This window comes from Notolepis coatsorum (genome assembly GCF_963971535.1).
Source record: "Notolepis coatsorum genome assembly, chromosome: 13".
Taxonomy (NCBI): domain Eukaryota; kingdom Metazoa; phylum Chordata; class Actinopteri; order Aulopiformes; family Paralepididae; genus Notolepis; species Notolepis coatsorum.
This window is the reverse complement of record NC_140177.1, coordinates 33,844,147-33,871,693: the sequence shown is the minus strand read 5'-3', so window position 1 is coordinate 33,871,693 and position 27,547 is coordinate 33,844,147. Positions and strand designations below refer to the sequence as shown.

The window sequence follows — 27,547 nt, the reverse complement described above, 5'->3', positions numbered from 1 at the left end:
AAAATCCTGAGGCTGGAAAATGATGCTTTTGAGTACTCTATTAGAAATATAAAACAATTTTTTTTTTAAATAAACCTTACAGATGTCTTCCATAGACTCACAGGAATTGTGTAAAGTTGCCCAAATAGTGCTAGGAATAGCAATGCATGTGCCCTTTAAAACATTTTGCACAATCAAGGCGGGCATGGCCACCTTCATTTCACTACATGTCTCGTGTAGGCCTATGTATGCGACGAATAAATCTCTTGAAACTGGGGGCCCTCTCCCAACATGGAGCCCTGGTAGTCAGTTAAACTGGGGGCCCTCTCCCAACATGCCCTGGTAGTCAGTTAAATTGGGGTCCCTCTCCCAATATGGAGCCCTGGTAGTCCGTTAAACTGGGGGTCCTCTCCCAACATGGAGCCCTGGTAGTCAGTCCCCTGCTTGCCGAGGCCCTGGTTCTCACTGCCAGACTGTGTGGAATGTTGACCACGTATACTGAATTATCTGCATATTCCACATCATGTTGTGCGTCGTCAACCACACTGATATTTGTATAGCAAAAAATTTTGGTAGATGGTAAGATAGTGTTGTGTTCATTCATAGTTAGAGACAGGAGAGGTACTTTCTGGTGATGCATTACATTCACTCCAAAACATAGAACTAGGAGTCCTAGATGAGTAGTCTACCAGAACATAGAATCAGGAGTCCTAGATGTGTCGTCTACCAGAACATAGAATCAGGAGTCCTAGATGAGTCATCTACCAGAACATAGAATCAGGAGTCCTAGATGTGTCGTCTACCAGAACATAGAATCAGGAGTCCTAGGTGCGTCGTCTACCAGAACATAGAATCAGGAGTCTTGGATGTGTTGTCCCAAACCTTTATTTATTGCAGCTCCCAGAACAGAACATTTACACAGCACTGTGACAGTCCAAAACTCCTACACAATCCATATCATTATCATGTCATAATAATTTACTCGGCTGTAGTCAAGAGTTCACAGCTCACATCTCCAGACCGTGGCACAGGGCGTGATGTACAGCAACCGCTGTGAGCGAAGGGGCACGCCGCCTTAGTCCGTCACATGCCGCCGTCTATCACATTCTGCTTCCAACACCCGAACCCTGATGGAGGCAGCATTAAGGCTCTCGCGCGGTCTCACAGTACGGGCGCAGACACTACCCGGACGGACGGTCCACATTGTGTCCCTAGATGCCCGTGGTGTAGGACCTCTGCGTATGTCCACGCGGGGGGGGATCGAGGGCGGTGTGAGAAGGACTAGTGGCCGTCTGCGTAGTGCCTGGTACTCTGAGACTACGTGAGCTCCTTTAACCTGAGGGACTGCTACACCAGGTTCTCTCGCCTCCCTTCAAAATAAAAGCTCAGTTTACACAGATACAGAGCTCTTGGTGGTCCAATATCTTCTCATGGCAGTCTGAACCACAGTACTGGTTAGTTTGTTTCCATCCTTCTTGTAGTACCAGGTGGGTGGAGTTGACCACTTCTCCTCTGTATCGGCTAAGTTGTCGGGCTCAGAAAAGTGGCCTACACTAAAATGTATTATCCGACGTTCACTCTAGACCCCACCCCTCTGGTACCGCAGTAGGCAAAAAAATAAATAAACGCCAAGATTTATTTGTAAATAATTGACCAGAGATGTGATCTGAACAGACGTTACATCTCCTGTGATTTCTCCTTCTACAGACTGACATGAGAAGATCGGCACAAGAGAGGGGACCAGGTCAGAGTACGCAGGTAGCTATAGAGGACTTTCCAAAAATACCATTGAATAAGTCCATAATTAATAATTAACAATTATCAATGTGTATAACTGAATCATGTTCCTAAACCTATTATTCCCATTCAGTTTAACCCTTGTGGTGTTTTTGTGACTGGTGGACTTTCAAATAATAAAGATATTGGCCGAAGGCCAATGAGTCTCAGGTAAAAAATTAATAAAAATACAATTCACTGCATTTCTATTTAGTAAACATTGAAAATGGGTCCCAGACCAGAACACCACACAAGGGTCAACAGATTCAAATCAAACGTCAAAATAATAGTTAAATCTATCCGATGTGTCTGACTGGCGTACTAATTCTCAGATCTTTCGAGCGCTTTGCACCACGGCCTTGTACATTATGTAAAGGACTTCTGTTCAAACCTGGACTGCAATAAAAAATAATAAAAAAAAATAAACATAACCCGTTTCTTCAGGTCGCCGTGGTTTGATTTGTTTGTATTGCTAGTTGTGTTGTAGTCTTCTTTTCTCCTGGAAAAAACTAAGTCCATCCCAAAACCAGCACAGCCCCAAACGCCTGCCTGGCAAACAGTTTATGGCTTAAAAGAAATAATAAGAACACGTCTTTTAAAGAATTTTCAAACAATGATAAATGTATTTTTTCTGTTATTCTCCTAAAAAGTAGTTTTTTTGTTTTAATTATTTTAAAAAATCTAGAAGATCTCTATCGTTGCAAAGGTTTGTAATCTGTAAAATTAGAACACAAGGTTTTTTTTTTCTTTTTTAAAAATTCACATTGACTTCCAAAGTGTTAGGGAAAGTAGAAAATACCATGGTCTAGTAGTGTTATAGAAAAGAAAGACGTCGATAAACCAACCTACTGCAAAACCGCTGGAACATGTGCCGTATCCAGAAACAACCGTTAGCTAAGTGGATGACAGGGTTCGGGGGTCAAATCTACCTTGACTGGCACCATTTTGTCCAACTGAATGAACAAATTAATGTTGTTTTACGAGCAGAGGCACAAAATGGCCGCCGTTAGGGAGGATTCAGGAATTTCAAAACGTTGAATAACCAAACAAAAGAAAAAAATACTTTTTTTTTTTATAAAAAAGGTCCTAACATCCAACCAGTAAGGAACCTGCTCATTGAGCCTAATGCCGTTGGAGATTAACGCAGTTCGGACTACATGTCTGAACCGGAAGGTGGATCGACGCCCGACCCCGATTCATCCATTTTGTCCCTATTTCTGTTACAGTTGATTCTTACACGTCCATCACACAAGTCCATCAGGGTCCCGATAGAGAACCACAATATAGAAAAAACTACAGATCCAAAACGGTCTCAACGCAAACATCACCTCTCTGCCGCTTGAAGTCGACGGGACACGGAGACGTGAACTCACTTTTCTTTTTCTCTTTTAACCCTTTGTGATCCAGATGTGGTCTTCATCGTGTCTGGTTGAAACCATTTATCCTGTGCAGACAAGAGATCCAAACTGGGGCCATAAAGACTCATAAAAAAAGAACAAAAAAAGAAAATCACATCTTTGCGAGTTCAGCCAGAGTGTCCATCGCATGTCTCCGGTCGAGAGGTGATGTCTGAGCCTAGATGTTTTCTGGGGGAAGCCAGGCTCCCTGCTACTATGAAAAGGTTAAAAACACAAACCACAGAAGAGATTCTGAGATCACGGAGAGGAGGGGGAACACACACTAAAAAAAAAAAAAAACACACCACTGAGGATCCTTCAGAGAAACTATCCCCATCTCTTCTCCAGAGAGAGAGAGAGAGAGAGAGCGAAGTGCTGTAACGTCGCCCTCGACAATAAAACCAACCCTGACAACAAACAACAACATTAAAAGACGAGTCAAAGTGGAGAACGTCATTTCTGGTTGAGATTTTAACGCTTGACCCAAGTCACGGTTCCCTTGGGTTAGCTTGCTAGCAGGGCTACAATACTGGTCAGCTAGCGAGGTCTCTGTACACAGCAATGGGCTGCTATAAAGCATGGGGCTGTGGACAGGGCTGCTATACAGCATGGGGCTGTGGACAGGGCTGCTATACAGCATGGGGCTGCTATACAGCATGGGGCTGCTAGACAGCATGGGGCTGCTAGACAGCATGGGGCTGCAGACAGCATGGGGCTGCAGACAGCAAGGGGCTGCAGACAGCAAGGGGCTGCAGACAGCATGGGGCTGCAGACAGCATGGGGCTGCGGACAGGGCTGCTATAAAGCATGGGGCTGCTAGACAGCATGCCTGCTGGTGTTTATTTTAAAAGGGGCTTCACAGCACAGTGGGACAATGGTGGACTATCATTGGCTTTTTAAGATGTCACTGCTTTTCTTTTTACATCACAGTACAAGTTTAGAAACATTACAACTTTACAAACTCAAAGTTTACAAAAGAAAGTGTAAATTAAAAGTTTACACCTTAAGCTTTACGTTGAAAACTTGAGTTTGAGTATTTCTTCTGCTAGTTTATGTGGTCCTCGGTATGAGGGAATATTAAAAACTGAACACTGAACTACTGAACACAGAGCGAAGGTTCTAGAACAGGTTCCGTAGAACACAGAGGGGATGTTCTAGAACAAGTTCTATACAAGACAGGGGGAGGTTCTATAGAACAGAGGGGGTGTTCTAGAACAGGTTCTGTAGAACACAGGGTGAATGTTCTAGAACATGTTCTATAGAACATAGGGGGTGTTCTAGAACAGGTTGTGTAGACCACATCGGGAGGGTTCTAGAACATGTTCTGTAGAACACAGAGGTTCTAGGGAAGTCAGAGGTACTGAGAGAGAAGAAACCGTCAGGTTGACGACCGCAAACTTCAATATGGCGACCAAGGCTCGTAGCAGGGTGGTGTAGCTAGAAAATATGTTAACACACACACACAATGTATATACATACATTCATACACGCATGTACACAGGACAGAACTAAGGGTACATATTACACACACAGATGCACACAAGAACACACACAGCCTGCTTACTCTGCTACAATCCACTGGCCTCAGAAAGGCGTCATGGTGAAGTTTGGGGTGGAGACCTACAGGGGAGAGGAGATGACCAGGCGCTAGACATCACTACCAACAGTCCATTCTACAGTTCTAGAGGAGTTTATCAACCAGGTTCTTTGATGGCAGCCCCATGACTCAGTCTCTGGGTCAGTTCTAAAACCAGACGTGAAGATTCAGAAAATCTAATGAGAAGACTTTCGAAGCCGAGAGGAGACCTCGACACTGAAGAGCTCAGTTCGGACTGCGCACCTCGTACCGATGACATCACTGACACTTCCCAACGGAACGTTAGAATGATATGACGAGGATGGGTCACAGCCCCACAGCACTGTGCGTCTCCCAGAGGTAGAAGGAGAGGACATTTCCCAGCGGTGTTATGACGACACTGACCCATCCTGGTGGTAGCATTCTAGACAGAGTGTTTAATATGCTCATGGACAACTAATACATTTCCAGGTACAAGCTGCACCACTGGTGGCTCAAAAACTCAGTCCTGGATTTCCCTTACTGTCCCGACTCCCTTAGATAGGCGGCTCTGGCGCGCGCGAGTGTGTGCACGAGTGTGTGCACGAGTGGGTGTGTGCGTGTGTGTGGGGGCGTAGACATGAAGCAGATAGTGTTTCTATGGCCTGGACACCTAGTGACGAGACTCCGATCTAGACCACCTAGATCAGTCAGCACAGATAGAATGTAAATGGTTTTCTCCTTTTTGAAAATAAAAAAATAAAAACTAAATAAATCAAAAAACAAAATCAAACCAAGAAAAAAAAATGAGTAAAGACAAAAAGAAAAAAAACTAAAACAAAACAGAATTATTAATAAAACAAGGATCTGACAGCATTACACTGGAACAGAAAGGTAGAGAAACGAGAGAGAGTGTGAAAACGGAGAGAGAGAGAGACGAGCGTTGTCGTGACGATCGTCGCTTCTCTGGAGGTGGAGAGGCGTGCCACTCTTGAGCGCGCTCAGTGGGATGATGATGCGATGAGGGTGGGTCCTCACCCCGTCACCGCGACGACCGCAGGCTCTACGTTTCTATGGAGACCACACAAACAGTGACGTTGTTAGAATTTTGTTTGTTTTTATATGGCAGAAATGTTTTCTCCAACGCAATATTTATCCTTCAGTTTCATAACATATACAATGTACAAGTGATTAGACTGGAATATATATAAAGGGTTTGGACCCGAGCATCTTGCTTCTTTATATTCCTTTTCGGACAAGAGACTGTTTTGTTTATTATTTTATCTTACATTATAAATTTTTCTCTTTTCACAGCAAATTATCTTTGTAATTATTTTCTTTTTCTACATTACACTATGGTAGTAGCCATACTGGCCAGTGGTATAACTAGTAAGAGTAGGTAGGGATGTATGTAAGGGATAATGTATAGCTACGGATAAATTGACCGACACTGTGTTCTAAACGCAGTGAAGGTCAATTATTTTGTGACAATGACCGAGTATAGCTATACATTATCCCGCTTATTACAGGGCTAACTTACTAACAATATACGTAATTCATTTTACACCATCGACAAGACGAGATCAAATGCAGACGCAGTTGTTCTGTTGCTCCTCGCCGGCAGGTGTGTGGACTTGATAGCACCTGATGTAGTGCAGCTGTGCGTAATGGTAAAGCTTAGCTTTCGTGACTGCGATCAAAATGCTTGATTGTGATTGGTCAATAGCGCTCTGTTGCCCCTAACAGTGGTCATTATTGCGCGTTGCCCCTGACAGCGGTGAATTATCGAGAAATAATTTACGGCTGTTAGGGGCAACCGAGCGCTATTGACCAATCACAATCAAGCATTTTGGCGAATGTTAAAACGCCATGTAATAAACAGATATAGTATCTACACAGGTATGTAAATGGGAATATATGCAGGTATGTATGTGTGTGGATATATATATATATATACAGTAAATATAATTCTGAACCAAGTCATATCTAACAACCAGGGAAGGCTAAGAGAATCATCAAGGACTCCAGCCACCCGAACAACTGCCTCTTTGAACTGCTGCGGTCAGGCAAGCGATACCGGAGTCTTAAGGCGAGCACAGAAAGACTCAGAAGAAGCTTCTATCCCCAGGCCATCAGGCTGCTCAACGAACAATAAACACTATGCAACAACCATCAAATGCACACAGCACACACATCCACACGCACACACTCACTTTAAACAAACAACTCACTGCAGCACCCACTTTACACACTTTAGAACACCTAAACACACTTTACACTTTATATTTATTGGTAAAGGATTTGCACTACAACTCGTACACCTTACTGTAAATTGTACCTAAATTGTACCTCATCCCATTTCTGCACTATATAGTATTGTATATTAGTACATTGCATAGTATATTGTATGGTAACTCAGTTACTTCTATTCTGCATCGAACATTGTACATATGTCTATACTGAACACTGTGACCTCTATTTTTACTTCTATTTTACATGCTATACTATTTTATTTCATACTTATCTTGTCTAACACAGTCTCTGGAGCGAAACAGTAAGAAGCATTTTGTATAAAAGTATTCTGTACTTCTGTATGACAACTATTAAAGAAACTTGAACTTGAAACCAATACCTTCTCAGATGTGTATCAGTCTATGGACCCTGAACATGAGAAGTGCAACCACTGCTCCAGAGACACACTAGTCAGACACATTAGCCAGAGGACACACTAACCAGAGACACAGTAGCCAGAGGACACATTAGTCAGAGACACAGTAGCCAGTGCACTGTGAATGAGGGCCATTTTGTGTGCTGAGATTCCTCATTCCTCCACTAGAGGGAGCGCTATACTGCCTTGCCTTCCATGTAGCCTATGCTGTTTACAGAGGTACCTCATGTTCAGTCTCTACTGTTACCTATAGCACCTGTAAGTCTCTACTGTTACCTATAGCACCTGTAAGTCTCTACTGTTACCTATAGCACCTGTAAGTCTCTACTGTTACCTATAGCACATTTAAGTCTCTACTGTTACCTATAGCACCTGTAAGTCTGTTACCTATAGCACATTTAAGTCTCTACTGTTACCTATAGCACATTTAAGTCTCTACTGTTACCTATAGCACCTTTAAGTAATGAACAACATAACTATCTATACTGTAGGCGGGGAGATGACAATGGAGACAATGAAACATATGATCACAATCCTTCTCTCATCGGACTGACTTCTAGCTAGTGAATTAAATGGTTAAATATAACCCTTTAAAAACACATGTATGTTGGAGCACACAGGCATGTTCTAGCCGGTTTCAAAGGTAAGGACACCTTATCAGTGTACACAACAGTCCACAGGGACAGTAGGGCTGCAGACGTAACTCTTCAAAGTCCAGGGCCCTCATTTATCAATAATGCGTAGAAAGTGTTCTATTTTCGTTCCTAAGCACGGAATTTATAATGTCTCTACGCACAGAAAATTCGGGATTTATCAACCGTGCGTGCACAGGTCGTACACACACTCCGTGTTGATAAATACCAATGTTCTTATAGTCTATGCTCGTGCATGATTGTAAGCATTTGCATACTGAACCGCCCCTAATTAACCATATATGGTAATGAAACACCCCCATGCAATGTAGAATAATAGACTAAGCGGACTTGAAACTTCACTGAGAGCGAGTCCTCCGTGATCAATCTCGCTCTCAGTGAAGTTTCAATCTATTCTAACCAACAAATTGAAGCTAGAAAGCATTTCGTTGTGACCAATCTCATTTGGGAACATGACACACAAATAGTAATTAGCTTTTTATTTTAAACAATATTTAATCGTGTTTGGAGGTGGGTGTTCTGCGTCTAGATGGCTTGATGTTACATAGTCATTAAGCATCCTGATGGCCTGGAGATAGAATGGGTCATTTGAAGATTAAATGGTTATCCAAGGCTACTGGTGCCAAAGCCTACAATCCCAGCTAGTCACAGAACTGAATATCTGACTGTTCAGCAAAAGGCTGCATAATATCTAGTAACAGAAGGTGTACTTGTGCTGCATGACGACAAAACATTTAAATCTAATCCAAGTCTAAAAGAGACCATTCTGATCATAGGTTTCATTTGTAGCCGAGAGAAATCCTTTTTAAAGATCTCCACGGAACCAGGACTGTAGTACAGCTCTGTGACATCACCCTGTCTGACATCACCCTGTGTGACGCTCTGTGACATCACCCTGTCTGACATCACCCTGTGTGACGCTCTGTACAGTAATGATAGTGTTGACTCTGATACAGTAATGTTACACGACAGGCCCAACAACACCACTACATGTATATATAGAGATCAGCACGGTCACCCTGGTGGAATCCAGCCCTTTAACCTTGACAAGAATAATAAAGCTATATTCACCTGTGGGCTCATCCTGAAACTGTTCCTCTGTCTGCTCAACCTCTTCTGTTGGAACAAACACACACACACACACACACACACTTCATTAGCTCTTTCATCAGTAGTGTTTCATTAGCAGTGTTTCATTCGCTGTATTTCATTAGCAGTGTTTCATTAGCAGCGTTTCATTAGCAGCGTTTCTTTAGCAGCGTTTCTTTAGCAGTGGTTCATTAGCAGTGTTTCATTAGGAGTCTTTTATTACTCTTTAAAATGTGTTCTTTCTACAAACCTGTGGTCTCCTCGGCGGACTCATCATCTGATACTGTCTCTTCTGTCACAATGGATGGAGGGACAGACAGAGAGAGGGAGAAATGGAGGGTTGAAGGGGAGGGATGGAGAGACAAAGGAAGACATCATGATCAACAATGAACACGGTATTGATGATTTTCAAACAGAGTTTGGGAAGATATTCTATTCACCTGTACTCATGACTCCACACTAAAATTAACTTTTTAGCCAGCTCTGAAATACATTTTATTTATTTTGTATGTCCATAATTATCCCATACTTTGAACCAGGCGAACTTATGCTAAGGGAACTCTACACTTTTGACAACTGTCGTTCAACAGAAATCCAAGTGTTGATTTCTCAAAGGGTCATCTCTATGGTAACAAAACATGCCAAGCTCCCAACTGTTTGGGTTCATTTGCTCTGCCAATATTTCCCCTATCCTCTGTGTATAAACATGTTAGCTTACAGCTACAACCAAAGTGAAACCACTAGTAAATCGATGGCAAGGTTGGGCATTTCACCCAAATCACAGTATGACAGTACGAGTGTCCGTAACATAACATTCAGGAGGTGAGTGACATGTCACACCGTCAGCCTTTTAGTGTCTGTTTAATAGCAGCTGTCCGCAGTACAGTTTACGTCCATTTTACCATGTACTTCACTTTCTGCACAGTATGGCTCAAGGTGCAGACAGTCTTAAAGTACAGAAAGTGTAGAAATGTACAGACAAACACCCCGAGGTACCAGTGACCCCCCTACTAGGTATGCTAATAGATAAATGCTAGGTATGCTAATATATAAATGCTAGGTATGTTAGTAGGTAAATGCTAGGTATGTTAGTAGGTAAATACTAGGTATGCTAATAGATAAATGCTAGATATGCTAATATATAAATGCTAGGTATGCTAATGGATAAATGCTAAGTATGTTAGTAGGTAAATGCTAGGTATGTTAGTAGGTAAATGCTAGGTATGCTAATAGATACATGCTAGGTATACTAGTAGATACATGCTAGGTGTGCTAATATATAAATGCTAGGTATGCTATATGCTAGGTATGCCAATATATAAATGCTAGGTATGCTAGTAGGTGAATGCTAGGTATGCTAGAAGAAAAATGCTGGGTATGATAGTAGGTGAATGCTAGGTATGCTAGTAGGAGAACACTAGGTACATGCAGACAAAATAACTGGTGAGTGGACATGCCTATGAGGACGTCTGCTGAGGACAGGTCAACTATATTGATACAGAGCCTAGTGGACACAGAGCCTAGCGGACACCGGTCTGTCTATGTCTGGACTATGAGACGGTCTTTAGACTGGCCAGTCTTTTCTCTACTCTCCGTCACAAAATATGAATAGCACATTGACATGCTTCTGTAGCTAGAGCCCTAGAGCTCAGCCTGGTCGTATCCAAGGAAACTAGTTCTATGCTCTGCTTGGTGCCAGACTTTGGTGCCTGTTCCATTGAAGATTGTTGGAGATGCACAGAGAAGCAAAATATACAAGCCGTTTGAGGAAATATACATCAACCAATATATCAAACGTTAGCTAGTGCAACAAATTGCAGATGATTCTGACATCCGAGGTGATGACCCGTTTAAAAGGTCATAAACGAGGAGACGGCTGATCCCATTCAACTCAATGTCGGCTGAACTGAAGGTGTTGACACTTCCGCACCAATGTGTGTTCACGAGCTACACAGTGACGTGGTGACCCTTCCTTCTTTTATAGTTTCATTGGTCGTCTCAATGGACATGGCTGTCAAACAGGTCAGTACTGCCTCACACACACACACACCAACCTGCAGGCTCCTCAGACAGAGCCTCCTCTAGCGTCTCAGCCTCTACTTCTGGAGCTGGGGCGACGAAGAGGGGGATGTTAGTGACGATGAAGATGAAGATAGGGAGGGAAGGGGGTTGACAGAGGACACAGTGAAGACAATGAGTTTGGCGATTATGAATAGGGGTGTGTGTGTGTGTGTGTGTGTGTGTGTGTGTGTGTGTGTGTGTCTGTCTGTCTGTCCATCTACACACCTTCCTCCTCTGTCTCCTCTACTTCTGGTGCTGCTTCTGGAGATGATGATGAAGATGGAATTTATTATGATGGCGACGACGACGACGAAGAACAAGATGCGGAAGATGATGATGATGAATATGATCAAGACAATGATGAATATGATCAAGACGATGAAATTGAAGATGAGGTGGTGACGAAGACGGGTGAGATGATGAAGATGTGGTGAGAAGTCAAGTGGCAACGAAGATGGTGGCAATGATGAAGAGGAAAATGATATAGGATGCGGAGGACGATGTGGATGAAGAAGATTAAGAGGAAGACGAGGAATGTGTGATTACACATGCTGGTGACATTGCGTCTACTGATTAGGATGCAAGAGGGAAAGAGAGGACAGGAAGGAGGGAGTAAGAAGAGAGGAGAGGAAGGAATGGAGCGATGGAGGAAGAGGAGAGAAAGAGGAGGAAGAGGAGAGAAAGGAGAGGAAGAGGGAGAAAGAAGATAAAAAGAGGATAGAGAAAGGAGGAGAGAGGAAGAGAGAGAAAGAGGAGGAATAGGAGAGAGAAAAGGAGGAAGAGGAGAGAGGAGGAGGAGAGAGAAAGATCGACGGTCTGTGTACCTGCTTCCACCGACTCCTCTACTGGTTCTGATGAAGATGAAGTGGAAGAATGATATTGAATAAAATTTTAATTGAATTACCTATATTTATTGTAACATAATATAACGATAGGGCATACAGACCCTCATCTGCACCTTTGTTTAAAGTACAGTTTATTTCTTATATTCACATCCAATTTAATTCCCTATATGCATGTCACTGTGACAGACCAACGTGTTGTCATGGTGACGGACCAACATGTTGTCACTGTGACGGACCAACGTGTTGTCATAGTGACGGACCAACGTGTTGTCATGGTGACGGACCAACGTGTTGTCATAGTGACGGACCAACGTGTTGTCATAGTGACGGACCAACATGTCATGGTGACGGACCAACATGTTGTCATGGTGACGGACCAACATGTTGTCATAGTGACGGACCAACATGTTGTCATGGTGACGGACCAACATGTTGTCATAGTGACGGACCAACGTGTTGTCATAGTGACGGACCAACGTGTTGTCATAGTGACGGACCAACGTGTTGTCATAGTGACGGACCAACGTGTTGTCATAGTGACGGACCAACGTGTTGTCATAGTGACGGACCAACGTGTTGTCATAGTGACGGACCAACGTGTTGTCATAGTGACGGACCAACGTGTTGTCATAGTGACGGACCAACGTGTTGTCATAGTGACGGACCAACATGTTGTCATAGTGACGGACCAACATGTTGTCATAGTGACGGACCAACATGTTGTCATAGTGACATGTTGTCATAGTGACGGACCAACGTGTTGTCATGGTGACGGACCAACGTGTTGTCATGGTGACGGACCAACGTGTTGTCATGGTGACGGACCAACATGTTGTCATAGTGACGGACCAACATGTTGTCACGGTGACGGACCAACATGTTGTCATGGTGACGGACCAACGTGTTGTCATAGTGACGGACCAACATGTTGTCATAGTGACGGACCAACATGTTGTCACGGTGACGGACCAACGTGTTGTCACGGTGACGGACCAACTTGTTGTCATAGTGACGGACCAACGTGTTGTCATAGTAACGGACCAACGTGTTGTCATAGTGACGGACCAACATGTTGTCATAGTGACGGACCAACGTGTTGTCATAGTGACGGACCAACATGTTGTCATAGTGACGGACCAACGTGTTGTCATAGTGACGGACCAACGTGTTGTCATAGTGACGGACCAACGTGTTGTCATGGTGACGGACCAACGTGTTGTCATGGTGACGGACCAACATGTTGTCATGGTGACGGACCAACATGTTGTCATGGTGACGGACCAACATGTTGTCATGGTGACGGACCAACATGTTGTCATGATAACGGACCAACGTGTTGTCATAGTGACGGACCAACATGTTGTCATGGTGACGGACCAACATGGTGTCATGGTGACTGACCAACATGTTGTCATAGTGACGGACCAACATGTTGTCATAGTGACGGACCAACATGTTGTCATAGTGACGGACCAACATGTTGTCATAGTGACGGACCAACATGTTGTCATAGTGACGGACCAACATGTTGTCATAGTGACGGACCAACATGTCACGGTGACGGACCAACGTGTTGTCATGGTGACGGACCAACATGTTGTCATAGTGACGGACCAACGTGTTGTCATAGTGACGGACCAACGTGTTGTCATAGTGACGGACCAACGTGTTGTCATGGTGACAGACCAACATGTTGTCATGGTGACAGACCAACATGTTGTCATAGTGACAGACCAAAGTTCATCCTCCTTTTGCTGACCCTCGACTGAAATATATAATATATAGATTTAGTAATTTAGCTGAAGCTTTTATCCAAAGCGACTTATCTCAGCATCCACCAACATTTCAGGTCAGAAACAGCTCATTGGGTTAGGGTTAATAAAGAGGATGTTTATAACTACTATAAAACCCAGGTCAGAAACCGCTCACTGGGCTGCCTGCACACACCTTTTCTCATGGTCTTTTTTCTTCTGCCATGGAATAAACTAACAAATCTATCAAATGGACCCTTCTGGTTTGAAACCTTAACTGATCTACTAACTAGTAAACTAGGTTAGACCATCCAAATCTGTGTTTTTATTTAACTAGACCTCCCGTCTACATGTTTTAGCATTTTCCATTCACTTACATGAAACCGTTAGCATTAGCTTTCCTATACTACACCTTTGAGCTAGCTACTCATCAACTCTGATTGATACAGATGTGGACCAGGAAGAGAAGATGAACTTTACGGTCTGTCAAAACGGACACAAATCTGGTGGTCAGGCTTGTCAACAAAGAACACAAACGGATGCTCTTCATTGGAAAACAATACAAAAAACGGATCAGAGATCAGTCTGACCTTGTTTCGTGACACGTTAACATTGTAATGTCTACACACCTGACTCCTCTGTCTCTTCTGCTACCTCTGCTTCTGGTTCTACTGATGATGATGAGGAAGAGGAGCACGAAGACGTACAGTTACTGACAACACATCGACAAGACTGACAATTACAACGATCAATGTAGTTAGACGAGACGGGGAGGAGGGGGAGGGAGAGAGTGGCGTGTGTGTGTGTGGACAAACCTGCTTCCTGTGTCTCCTCTACTTCTGGTGCTGCTTCTGGAGATGAAGAAAATATTGCATTATTACATCATCATCATCACAATGATAGGATTAAGATTGATTGTGTGCGTGTGTGTGTGTGCACTCACCTTCCGTCTCTTCCGTCTCTTGTGTCTCTTCTGGAGATAAATATGAAACATATGACCAGTTTAAATGTACTGTATATACTGAAAGTACAGCATTTTAGTATACACTGTTGAAGTGGGTACACATACATATATACACACACACACCAAGAATGTCTACAGAATTAAAATGTTGTACTGATGTGTAATAATATCCCTTTAAAACACTCGGGTAAAAAATAGCAGTTTGAGTTTTTGGGAAATATAAATTCTCTTACAGTTCTACCACTCTACCCGGGTCTCTGCAGGTTTCAACAGTTCTACCACTCTACCCGGGTCTCTGCAGGTTTCAACAGTTCTACCACTCTACCCGGGTCTCTGCAGGTTTCAACAGTTCTACCACTCTACCCGGGTCTCTGCAGGTTTCAACAGTTCTACCACTCTACCCGGGTCTCTGCAGGTTTCAACAGTTCTACCACTCTACCCGGGTCTCTGCAGGTTTCAACAAGTTCAATTTAAGACTTTTTAATACCACTTAGAGCAAAACGTAATGCCAATTTCACGACCATACTAGCAAAAATAATTAAAAATAATTAACACAGAGCTCCCGGTAGCCCTGCAAGACGTAGTAGTGCCAAAACGTAGTGCCTGTAGGGTTGGGCATCGTTTGGATTTGAACGATTCTCGATTCCGATTATTTTAGGTCAGCGATGCAGTCGTGCACACACGCGGTTACACGCCGTTGTAGTAGATCACTGAGGCAGAAGTGCGCACGGATGTGCACGTGTGCACACAAAAATGCGTTCACAATTGTCACTGGACTCGTTGCGCCGTGCGGCAAGTACCCGGCCGGCACTTATCACCTAGACTTTGCATAATAATAGGATACCGATAGCATAACAACGAGAAGAGCCAAACCAAAATACAAGCCCTGTACCAATTGGTGGGGGGTTGCTTGATCTATGGTCCCGACTGGAAGGATGAGAGTTGTGCTTCAGTCTGAAGGAAACTGTCCTTCTGTAAACTAACTCTAAGTTACATTGTTAATTTAGTTTGTATTTACTTTTCTAGTTTAAGTTAATTCAATTAAAGAAATTGTAACTACAATTACATTTAAAACATTGTTATGCATAATAATAATATGTTCTGTGCGCAACCGAGGGAACATGTATGCACGTGCGCGCGCGTGCACGTGGCGTTTGGGCAGTTCCCATATTAGGACTGCACCACTGTTTGAGGTGCAGGTCACAGCTTATTTCGCAGGAGAATATATATATTTTTTTAAACATTTAATTTTTTTTCATCCTATTCACATTTTCAGTTGACTTGATACAGTTTTATTTGGTTTCTGTACTGTAACTAGGGTATTAATTAACAAAGTACAATTTTTTTTTTTTTAAGAATCTAAATGCAGATTATGTTACTTCCGGTTCCAGAACCGGAAGTTAGGAACCGGTTCCTATTAGAACCGGTTTTCGGTGCCCAACCCTAAGTGCCTGTGCAAATTATATTTACTTATACTTATATATACTTTTTAAGGCCTTAAATTGAGAATGATGAATTTAAGAAATGTTAACACAATGGCGCCCAAGCACGGATATATCCGGCTTTCGAATCCATGCTTAAAGGACCGAAGGACGGATATATCCGTGGCAAGATGTTTTGGCTTTTATTCCATTTTAATAACCTATTCAAGGTCGCCGAGCTGCACTGCAGATGTACCCTACTCTTTGAATTCGAGAAAGTGCATTACCGGCCAGATCCTCTTAGGGGCGCTATCGCGATAATGCAGTGTTCCCTGTGGCCGAAGTTGTCTTTTTTTTTTTTTGTCTCTAATGTAGTTTTCTACTCACCTGAAGCGAGCGCTATTGTCTGTTGCACGGAATACGTTTTGGATCGTGGATTTCACTATGCAATAAGGGTTATCATCAGCCAATGGACATATCGATCTACCAGATGGTGATCGATAACGGGGAAATGCTTGGGGGATCCAACCGGCTCATGGTAAGATCTTTTTCACGTAAATTACAGCCCGATCGATACGATACGATCAGCGTATGTGGCTACTTAGACGAACACGGTTATTGGTAATCAATCATAAGAAACGACGTCCCCCGCCCCCCTTCATGCATACATGCTTGCCGATCATATGCAGTTTGAGTTTTAACTGTAGCTTATGTATAACGGAAATGCCATTGGATATAACGTTAGTAGCTATTAGCCCTTTATCTAGCCTTCCAGGAAATATACTAGACCAAATGCCGTATAACGCTTATATTCACGGCGCTATAAAATGAGAACGTATTGATGGTTTATGGACTCAATTGACAATGAGAATGGACAGATAGCAATACTATAAAGTATAGATTTAGCTCTACAAACAGCCCCAAGTCTGTTTACAAATGCTGATCGTCTCTAGTGATATTAGACTCATCCCAGTGGCCGCCAATGTGTTAATACCCTGCATATAGGCCCTGTGACATCATCACAATGTTCAGTTCTAACTGGTGTAATCGTACACCTGAGGGTTCAAAGGTCAAACTTGGGCTCAACTCTTCTCCTCCTCCTCACCTTCTGCTGCTGCCTCCTCCTCCTCTGCTGCTGCCTCCTCTTCCTCTGCTGCCTCCTCTTCCTCCTCTGTTGCTGGTGCCTCTTCTTCCTCCTCTGTTGCCTCTTCCTCCTCCTCCTCTGCTGCCTCCTCTTCCTCCTCCGTTGCTGCTGCCTCTTCTTCCTCCTCCTCTGCTGCTGGTGGTGCCTCCTCTTCCTCCTCTGCTGCTGGTGCCTCCACCTCCTCCTCTACAAGTGCAGCTTCTGCTTCCACAGCCTCCTGCTCCTCCACCTCAGCGGGAGCCTCGTCAGCTTGCACCTCCTCTTCTTCAGCGGGAGCCTCGTCAGCTTGCACCTCTTCTTCTTCAGCGGGAGCCTCGTCAGCTTGCACCTCCTCTTCTTCAGCGGGAGCCTCGTCAGCTTGCACCTCCTCCTCCTCAGCAGGAGCAGACTCCTCCTCCACAGCCTCCTCCACTTGAGCCTGAATCAATAAATCAATCAGTTAATTATTTAATCAACTGTCAGATGCTGCATTCATATCATAGAAATAATGGTCAGAATGACTTGTCAGGTTGAACTGGTCTGAACCTCTTTGAACCAGGTTGAACTGGTCTGAACCAGTCTAAACTGGTCAGAAACTCTCTGAAGTCTGAACCAGTCTAAACTGGTCAGAAACTCTCTGAACCAGTCTGCACTAGGGGTGGAACAATACGTATTCTAACCGTACACCGTTATATACGACCTCCGCGGTACGGGCATGTGTGTATTGTTCGGTTATAACGTAGTTTTAAGCATTCGAACAAGAAACCAATGTATAGTAGACATAGCAATGGCAAAAAAAGTTGCCAGGCCTAATGCGAGCCAGGGAAGTCTTTAGCCCCTTCCGTGACTGCGATGTGCAAGCCAGGGGCTTTATATCCGATATATTTCGGACCCACCCCGAGCTTTTAAGCAGTGTTTGGTGGTCCAAATTAGCCTGGCTACTATGGAGCTGCGAGTGACTGCGTATTCAAAAGCCCCTGACTTGCACATCGCAGTCACGGAAGGGGCTAGGAAGTCTTGTGCTTGTAACGTGGCTTCATGTTTTCATCCACTGAGCCGTGAGGCTCAACATGCTTGTTTGGTTGAGGTCTGAACTCGCCAAATTGCCCATAAATATAGTTTTTGTGGGCATTGTCCAGTTGTTGCTGTATGTTTTTATCTGCCCAAAATTCAAGCAAGCATGAAAGCATTACAGTAATGACGTTGTGCGTCAGCAAGTTGATACAGCAAGCCTCTCCCGTGTTTTGGTACAAGCTCGTACACCACGCCCCCCGCTCCCACTGGCGCGCACCCGGAACCACCTATTTCAGCGGTCAAGGTTTGGAGCGAATCAGCGTCCCCGGGGACGGGGGGGCGTTCTCAGTAGGACGGACACACCCTTTTCTGGTGCGATCGGGCTGTGATTCAACCCCGAATGGTTAGTGAGAAAGCCCCCTAAATGAAGTTAAAAATGATGACGCCCCTTTTATTTTACCCGCAGATCTCACGGTTGTCTGTTCCCCAACCGCGGGTGACTTGACACACCGCGGGATTGCGGTGATGCGGTTATCGCGACAGCCCTACATCACACAGCCTGAAACACTCCTTCAGAGCTGCCTGCACGTCACGCAGCCTGAAACACACTACTACACAGAGCTGCCTGTCAGCGTTTCCGTTAGCCGGTAATTACCGGTATTTGACTGGCAAAATCTGTTGAAGTCCGACAAATTTAATCTCTCCGGTCATAGTGTCCGGTGAAAATAGTTCCCTCTGGGCACAGTTTGATTATTTGAATTGTATTTGGATGGGCTGGAGTTGGGTGGCCTATGCGATGAACGAAACAATCATTGCGTTTGTTGTCGTTGCTTCGCTCAGCGAGAGCTTGCTGCTGGATTTGCGGAAGGCATGCAGCTGCAGACCCACAGAACCCACCAGCTTTGCTGGCACAGTGCGGTCCCCAGACCTGGAAAGCTGCTCTGCGGGTCTGCAGCTGGATGCTTCTTGCAAACTAACTGCGGCGCTCGCGCTGATATTGTTGGACCGGCTGCTTGGTGGAGCAACGATGAAACTAATGTAATGAATCGTTCGTCGCATGGGCTATTTAATTTTGGCCTGTTTTGGTACGGTTCGGGTGGTCAAGTTGTGCTTGGAGGGAGTTGTTTTCACCGGACATTATGACCAGCACCAAGTCGTTGGGACTAGGTGGAGATATACATCACGCAAACCCACGATAATGTTGCCGTCTCTCTGCCAAATTTCTCAGTTCTTCGCTTGATATAATTAATACAAATGTCCAATATAACGGAATTCGTTAGCTCATAAATGTGATTATAACAGACTGCTGTTTATTAATGTCGGGCCGACTGCCCACAGACACAGGTCTATTTGATTTAAAGTCGGCAGCAGCACGGAGTCTCTGGACTTATTTTATTTGGAATATAATGACTGTATACGCAAAAGTAGCCTAGCTTTAAGTTAAAATATTATAAATCTACATGCCTTGAGGATGTCATTCTTTATATAGCCTGTTGTTTTTAAGCTCAATAAACTCTGACCGGAATTTCTCTGATTTGACCGGTAGATAAAAATCTACCGGACCCTGAGACCGGCAACAATTTTTTCTAACGGAAACCCTGCTGCCTGTACATCACACAGCCTGAAACACACCTTCAGAGCTGCCTGTACATCACACAGCCTGAAACACACTCCTTCAGAGCTGCCTGTACGTCAAACAGCCTGAAACACACTCCTACACAGAGCTGCCTGTACATCACACAGCCTGAAACACACTCCTTCAGAGCTGCCTGTACGTCAAACAGCCTGAAACACACTCCTACACAGAGCTGCCTGTACGTCAAACAGCCTGAAACACTCTTTCAGAGCTGCCTGTACGTCACGCAGCCTGAAACACACTCCTACACAGAGCTGCCTGTACGTCAAACAGCCTGAAACACTCTTTCAGAGCTGCCTGTACATCACACAGCCTGAAACACACTCCTTCAGAGCTGCCTGTACGTCACGCAGCCTGAAACACACTCTTACACAGAGCGGCCTGTGACTTGATTATTTTACTTGCGTTTCCCCTTTAACCTCGATCCGGCTGTATAGCCCCGCCCCCTCCACACACACACCTCCTCCTCATATCTACTGTGTCTCTCACCTCCTCTTCTACAGGAGCAGCCTCCTCCAGGACCTCTTCAGCGGCCTCCTCTTCTACGGGAGCAGCCTGAGAGAGAACAGAACACTCATTTAGAGCCGATACATACAACTATACTGACATAGTCAAGCATAGACAGAATGGTGAACTTTGAACCCCTCAGACAAATAAATAACGCACATCCTCCATTCCTTGGTGCTGAGCCAAACTGTAAAACAGTAGTACCCCCCGACATAGTCAAGCATAGACAGAATGATGAACTTTGACCCCCTGACATAGTCAAGCATAGACAGAATGGTGAACTTTGACTAACTTAACTTGATTAATGATTGGAGGGCTTTATACGTTCATTATTAAAAAAAATAATAATAATAATAATAAAAATATATACCAAAAATGTTAAACATGTTGGATTAGTCTATGTTTTCATATTGGCCCTGTCACATCGGGAAATGTCATAACACCAGATACTGTAATAACTTAAAAAACATGTTAGAACTATATAACTTATTCTAGTGTGGATTTCTCCAGATCTCATTTGGCAGAGCCTGGGGTGTGGCCAGCAGTAGCAACCCCTCCCCTATCCACTCACATCAGACCAAAACAAGAAATGTAAACAAAGTGCAATATAATACACCCCGCTGTTGATTGTACTGTAGCACTATTTTACTCTGTCCATTCTATTGCATAATTTTACTATCTATTCTATTCTACTATTCTATTATTGCACTGTATTATTTTACTCTATTGCTTTTTATTACAGGTTCAAAACGGTCTGGTATTAAACGGTGTGGGTATCAAACAAGATACTGTCAGGCTTTAAAACTGTAGAACCCAGGGCCTAGAACTGCACCCTGAGGGGCCTTTCTCACTCACCCCAATCGGTTCCGTTCCATTCCGTTCTGAGATCTGATGCGAACTCCCCCCCCCCCCCCCTCTCCCCCCTCTAGTTTGTGTACACACTCAGTCTTGGTGCGCTCTGGGTTTTGTTTACGGTTTGCGTTTTGAGCTTGTAAGCTTGCCGTAGGCGATGATGTCACGCTCAAAAATTTAAACAGGAAGAGTTTAACACACGGTGGAGGCTGGATGCAGATATAAAATAAACAAATAACCAATAAAATGAAGTTATATTTGAACCTCTGTTGTCAAGCCTTGTCAATATAACCCACACCCTTTTCTCACAAATGGATGGTGTTGTAGAGTTCGCTTTTGAGCGTTTCCCAGGGCTAACGCTAAGCTAATGCTAGTTAGCTTAGCCTAGTACTAGTCTAGTATAGCCACTGTAGCACTTATTTTTCAGCAAAGAACGTGCAATAAACAAAACGGATACATTCACTGTGTGTTCTGCCTCTCATTTGTTGATGAAACAAAACTAACATCAACCCAATTGAACACCAAAAGCGGAGTTTAGTCTCATAGGCGCTGATTTTGTTAGCTTACATGCTAACGTGAATGGAATATGCCAGTATAATAGTATAGCATTGTGGCAAACGCTAAGCTAACTGCTAACGCTAGTTAGCTTAGCCTGTTCAGCAGCTAACATTATCCCATCGCTCGTGGCAATTATATTGCATGTCATTGATCTACTGGTCGACCACGGCCGACTGGTTGGGCACCACTGGTCTAATAGAAATAAATGCATTCGAACAAGAAACCAATGTATAGACAGCATGGCAAACAAAATTGCCATGCCTAATGCGAGCCAGGGAAGTGCTGTGCTTTGTAACGCGGCTTCATGTTTTCATCCACTGAGCTGTGAGGCCCCACATGCTTGTTTTTGGTTGAGGTCTGAACTCTCAAATTGCCCATAAATATAGTTTTTTTGGGTATTGTCCAGTTGTTGCTGTGTGGTTTTATCTGCCCAAAATTCAAGCAAGCATGAAAAGCATTACAGTAACGACGGTGTGTGTGTCACGCCCCCCGCTCCCACTGGCCCGCACCCGAGACCACCCATTTCAAGCGTCCCAGGTTCAGCGGGGGGGTAGTACGAATCAGCGCCGCTTCGAACCCAAAAGGGGTGTGTCCGTCTAAGTGAGAACACTCCCCCCCCGTCCCCGGGGGCGCTGATTCGATCCCGATTGGTGAGTGAGAAAAGCCCTCAAGAGAGGGAACTGCACCCTGAGAGGGAGGTTTGCCCTGGGTGGGAGATTCAAAGGGTCAAAGTGGGTATAAAACAGGAGGGAAGACTGTCAAGTTTTAAACTGTGGATACCAAACAGAGAAGGTAAAGACGACTTTGAACTGTTGGACAGTAATCCAGAACTATTTTATTGCACTATAAAATATATATTTTTTTTTAATCTATTCTACAATTTTATTGCACTGCACTATTGCACTATTATACTCAGTCTATTTTATCTTACTCTTTTTAGTATTGTCTATTTAAAACTGAATCAAACCATAAACAGGGTGGCCTGTTGGGATGTTAGATCCTAATGTGAAAAACTGTGATTTTATATGTCTGCACTTTATGTGCTCATTTTATGCCTGTCTTTTTTCTGTTGTGAAGCACTTTGAGCTGCAGTTTCTGTATGAAAGGTGCTATACAAATAAAGTTTATTATTATAAAGAGGTTGCCGTTTGACAGCATTACAGATTCTACCTTTAAAGACTTGAATTGCCCTGATCAGGCTTTCCTTCCACAACTCTTTGTTCCTACGTCTGACAAACAACTGACCTCCTCCTCCACCTCCTCAGCGAACACCTCCTCTTCAACGGGAGCCTCCTCTACTGGGGCTGCCTCTTCCTCCTCCAGGACCTCTGGCTCCTCCTCGATCACCTGCAGAGGAAGCACAGAGTGTATCTTAATCTCATCTTTAATCTCTTGTCACAGTAACGTCCAGTACCTCAAGAACGTATGTGTTGCATTAAAGTGTTGATAACACCAATGTTATCAATATTCACAACACCCATCCCACTGTTAAACCAGCACCTCACTGTTAAACCAGCTCCTCCTCTCACTGTTAAACCAGCTGCTCCTCTCACTGTTAAACCAGCTCCTCTCACTGTTAAACCAGCTGCTCCTCCTCTCACTGTTAAACCAGCTCCTCCTCTCACTGTTAAACCAGCTCCTCCTCTCACTGTTAAACCAGCTGCTCCTCTCACTGTTAAACCAGCTCCTCCTCTCACTGTTAAACCAGCTCCTCTCACTGTTAAACCAGCTGCTCCTCCTCTCACTGTTAAACCAGCTCCTCCTCTCACTGTTAAACCAGCTCCTCCTCTCACTGTTAAACCAGCTCCTCCTCACTGTTAAACCAGCTCCTCTTACTGTTAAACCAGCTCCTCTTACTGTTAAACCAGCTCCTCTCACTGTTAAACCAGCTCCTCTCACTGTTAAACCAGCCCCTCTCACTGTTAAACCAGCTCCTGGCCAGACTACTGCTTGACCTTACTCCTAGAACCCACCTCACCCCTGCCCACTTTGACAACCTAGGATGGCTTAGAGTAGACGACGGAGTACAGCAACTTGCAATGGGCCTGGTCTACAAGATACACTACACGACCAAGGTACCCATGTACATGTCAAAATACTTCCCAAAGGTCAGTGAATACCACGATCACAACACCAGAGGGAGCTCCACACATCATGTCAAACCCAGATTCGGCTCAAACAAGGGACTAAATATGTTTCGCTATTATGCCACATCAATGTGGAACGCCCTACCCAAAGCTGTAAAGGAATGTGAATCACTACCCACTTTCAAAACCACTCTCAAAGAACACCTACGGGAGACTGCAATTCTAAACTGGCCCCTGTAAATGTCCTAACCCAACCCCCTCCAATGTACAGTAATTTACCTAGTATGGTTGTCAATATTCCAATGTACAGTTTTGCTTGTACAGTTGTACAGTGTTTCCCCCCCCCCCAACCCAACCCCACCCAACCTCCTCCAATGTACAGTTTTTACGTCAAATGTATATACTCCCTTTTCTGGACTCTTGTTGTATCACAAACAGTACTGTATTTGCAAATCTGGTATGTCATAAATGTATAGATGTAGCAGTACTGTCTATCTGTATGTCATGTATGTCATGTATGTCATATATGTTATGATGAATTGAAAATGGGGGACCCTGATGTAAATAAGACGAAAGTCTTTCTCTGGTCTGCATCCCCTTAACAATTGTGTGTATTGAGCTGTACTGTACCCATTCTGCAATCTGTTAATAAAGTTTATCAATCAATCAAAACTCTCACTGTTAAACCAGCTCCTCTCAGTTAAACCAGCTCCTCTCACCGTTAAAGCACTTCTTCTCACGTCTGAATCCCTACATAGACTGAAGACAGTGGTAGAGTCTTTAGGTTGTCCTTAGTGTGGTCTCTTGAGATAAGGAGACGGAGGTTAAGATGGCTCGGCCATGTATTGAGGATGCCCAATGAAAGGTTACCCAAAGTTGCCTTGAGATGGACCCCAGTTGGGAAGAGAAAGAGGGGTAGACCAAAGAACACCTGGCGAAGAACAGTGATGATGGAGCTAAAGGAGATGGGTCTTTCCTGGGACGAAGCGCAGGCCAAAGCACGAGACAGGATTCAGTGGCAGTGTATGATTGCGGCCTTATGCCCCAACCGGGACGAAGAGGATAAGTAAGTAAGTAGTGTGGTCTCTCCGTCTCTACCGTCAACCCACCTCTACTTCAGGCTCAGGCTCTGGCTCATCGACCTCAGGCTCAGGTTCAACCACCTCAGGCTCAGGCTCAACCACCTCAGGCTCTGGCTCAGGCTCAACCACCTCAGGCTCGGGTTCAGGCTCAAGTTCTGGAGGAGACACAGACCATCATTTCCCCAAGAGCCATATTCAACATATCAAAAAACACTAATGACAGACGGACATACAGACAGGCAGACAGAGACAGACAGAGGGTAAGAGACAGATAAGGGTGGACAGACAAATAGAGACAGGCAAATAAGGGCAGACAGACAGGTAAACAGATGAACAGAGGAACAGAGAGACAGACAGGCAGGCAGACAGATGGATAGACAGATAAACAGAGGAACAGAGAGACAGACAGGCAGGCAGACAGATGGATAGACAGATAAACAGAGGTACAGACAGGCAGGCAGGCAGACAGAGGAACATACAGACAGAGGAACAGACAGACAGGCAGGCAGACAGAGGAACAGACAGACAGAGGAACAGACAGACAGGCAGGCAGACAGAGGAACAGACAGACAGGCAGGCAGACAGAGGAACAGACAGACAGGCAGGCAGACAGAGGAACAGACAGATAGAGGAACAGACAGACAGGCAGGCAGACAGAGGAACAGACAGGCAGGCAGACAGAGGAACAGACCGATAGGCAGGCAGACAGAGGAACAGATGGAGGCAGGCAGACAAACAGATGGAGGCAGGCAGACAGAGGAACAGGCAGATAGAGGAACAGATGGAGGCAGGCAGACAGAGGAACAGACAGACAGGCAGACAGAGGAACAGACATATAGAGGAACAGATGGAGGCAGGCAGACAGAGGAACAGACAGACAGGCAGACAGAGGAACAGACAGACAGACAGGCAGGCAGACGGACCTGGTGGTGGGGCAGCTTCCTCTTCTGCTACAGCTGCTTCAATCACTTCCTCAAATACAGCTGGCTCTTCTAGAGAGAGAGAAGACACTTGAGCAAAAGCCAAAGAGTGTGTGTGTGTGTGTGTGTGTGTGTGCGTGCAAGACTGAGGCTGATGAATCTGAACACAGACTGATTCTTCAGCTACATGAAGTATTTACCTGCTAAATAAATGTATCAATCTATAATAATTTGACTATTATTACACAATAACTCAATTATTATACAATAATTTTACTATGCTGCACAGACATCCACACGTGTCAGATGGTAAGTTACATGATGGTTTAAGCCCCACCAACCCATCACTGTATGATAGAAGTCTTTTCTGATTGGCCACAATCATTTTGAGCTATATGGATCATCTCCTACATGTCTGACACTAACCAATAGTAGCCTAGTTGCAATTTCTGACTGGCCAATGGCAGCCCTTCTAGTCAGCATACGAGGGCTGGTGGCAGAGTCATCCAGCTGTGAGTATTCTGTATGTCCTTGCTATGTAATGTTTAACCAGGCCTATAGATAGCAATGGCTAGCTAGCTTGCTCACAGCTAGTATGCATGTAATATTTAACCATGGATATAGATAGCAAGGGCTAGCTAGCTTGCTCACAGCTAATATGTAATGTTTAACCATGGATATAGATAGCAAGGGCTAGCTAGCTTGCTCACAGCTAGTATGTATGTAATGTTTAACCATAGATATAGATAGCAAGGGCTAGCTAGCTTTCTCACAGCTAGTATGTATGTAATGTTTAACCATGGATATAGATAGCAAGGGCTAGCTAGCCTGCTCACAGCTAGTAATTTGGCCATATTCACAAGGCAGCCATTTTGTTCTTATGTCATGCTTAGGTTGGGATTCCTTTTCAACCCGTCCAATATTAAGGGGAATATTCTACACTTTTTGCCTGACCCATTTCCTGCACAAAAATACTGTCAACCTCATTAGCTAATGTACAACTGCCTGTGCTCTCCTTAAATGTGTGTCTGACTCATACTTTGTTATTGTGACGTCTGTCTCATGTTTTATAGACCAACCTTGTTGTATGTTATTATAAATGTTATAATGCATCATTGTGTTTTATAGACCAACCTGGTTGTATGTTATTATAAATATTATAATGTATCATGTTTTATAGACCAACCTGGTTGTATGTTATTATAATGTATCATTATGTTTTATAGACCAACCTGGTTATATGTTATTATAATGTCTGTTTTATAGACCAACCTGGTTGTATGTTATTTAGGGCTGACCTTCGATTTTTTTTGGAATTCGAAGCTTCTGGGCAGAGATTCGTTTTTAATTCGAAGCTTCGAAATTAAAAATTAAAAATTAATAAAAAAAAGTTTAATAATTTTTTTTTTATGTTGTGGGACTTGTACAGCATTTTGTTCAACTTTGTCAGTGCTGTAAAGTTTAAACCTTTTTAAATCTTAGACAAACTAAACACTTTGCTTCCATGAAATATTGTAAGCAGTCATTTGAGGCTTTATAAAAGCAGCACAATGAACACAAATCTGTCAGTGCCGAGTCCGACCTCATCTTAAATAACAAACAGCATTGC

General features: G+C 44.0%; 1 protein-coding gene across 15 annotated transcripts in view; it reads right to left on the bottom strand.

Moving 5' to 3' along the window:
* Positions 1-848: 848 nt before the first annotated feature.
* The window catches only part of asph (aspartate beta-hydroxylase), a 74,437-nt gene continuing 47,738 nt past the window's right edge, over positions 849-27,547 (bottom strand). For 5 of the 15 annotated variants that reach the window (XM_084327879.1, XM_084327881.1, XM_084327869.1 and 2 more), the window contains 14 exons: positions 25,942-26,010; positions 25,046-25,173; positions 23,095-23,196; positions 20,422-20,487; positions 17,265-17,721; positions 14,718-14,747; positions 14,590-14,625; positions 14,404-14,445; positions 12,003-12,029; positions 11,404-11,439; positions 11,172-11,225; positions 9,368-9,409; positions 9,100-9,144; positions 849-5,778 (listed from right to left, as the gene is read on the bottom strand). In XM_084327879.1, coding sequence (XP_084184005.1) covers positions 5,771-5,778; positions 9,100-9,144; positions 9,368-9,409; positions 11,172-11,225; positions 11,404-11,439; positions 12,003-12,029; positions 14,404-14,445; positions 14,590-14,625; positions 14,718-14,747; positions 17,265-17,721; positions 20,422-20,487; positions 23,095-23,196; positions 25,046-25,173; positions 25,942-26,010 — 1,142 coding nt within the window. In that variant the 3' untranslated portion in view covers positions 849-5,770. The remainder of the gene's footprint in view (positions 5,779-9,099; positions 9,145-9,367; positions 9,410-11,171; positions 11,226-11,403; positions 11,440-12,002; positions 12,030-14,403; positions 14,446-14,589; positions 14,626-14,717; positions 14,748-17,264; positions 17,722-20,421; positions 20,488-23,094; positions 23,197-25,045; positions 25,174-25,941; positions 26,011-27,547) is intronic. The other 10 variants (XM_084327876.1, XM_084327877.1, XM_084327878.1 and 7 more) reach the window with 10 other exon arrangements.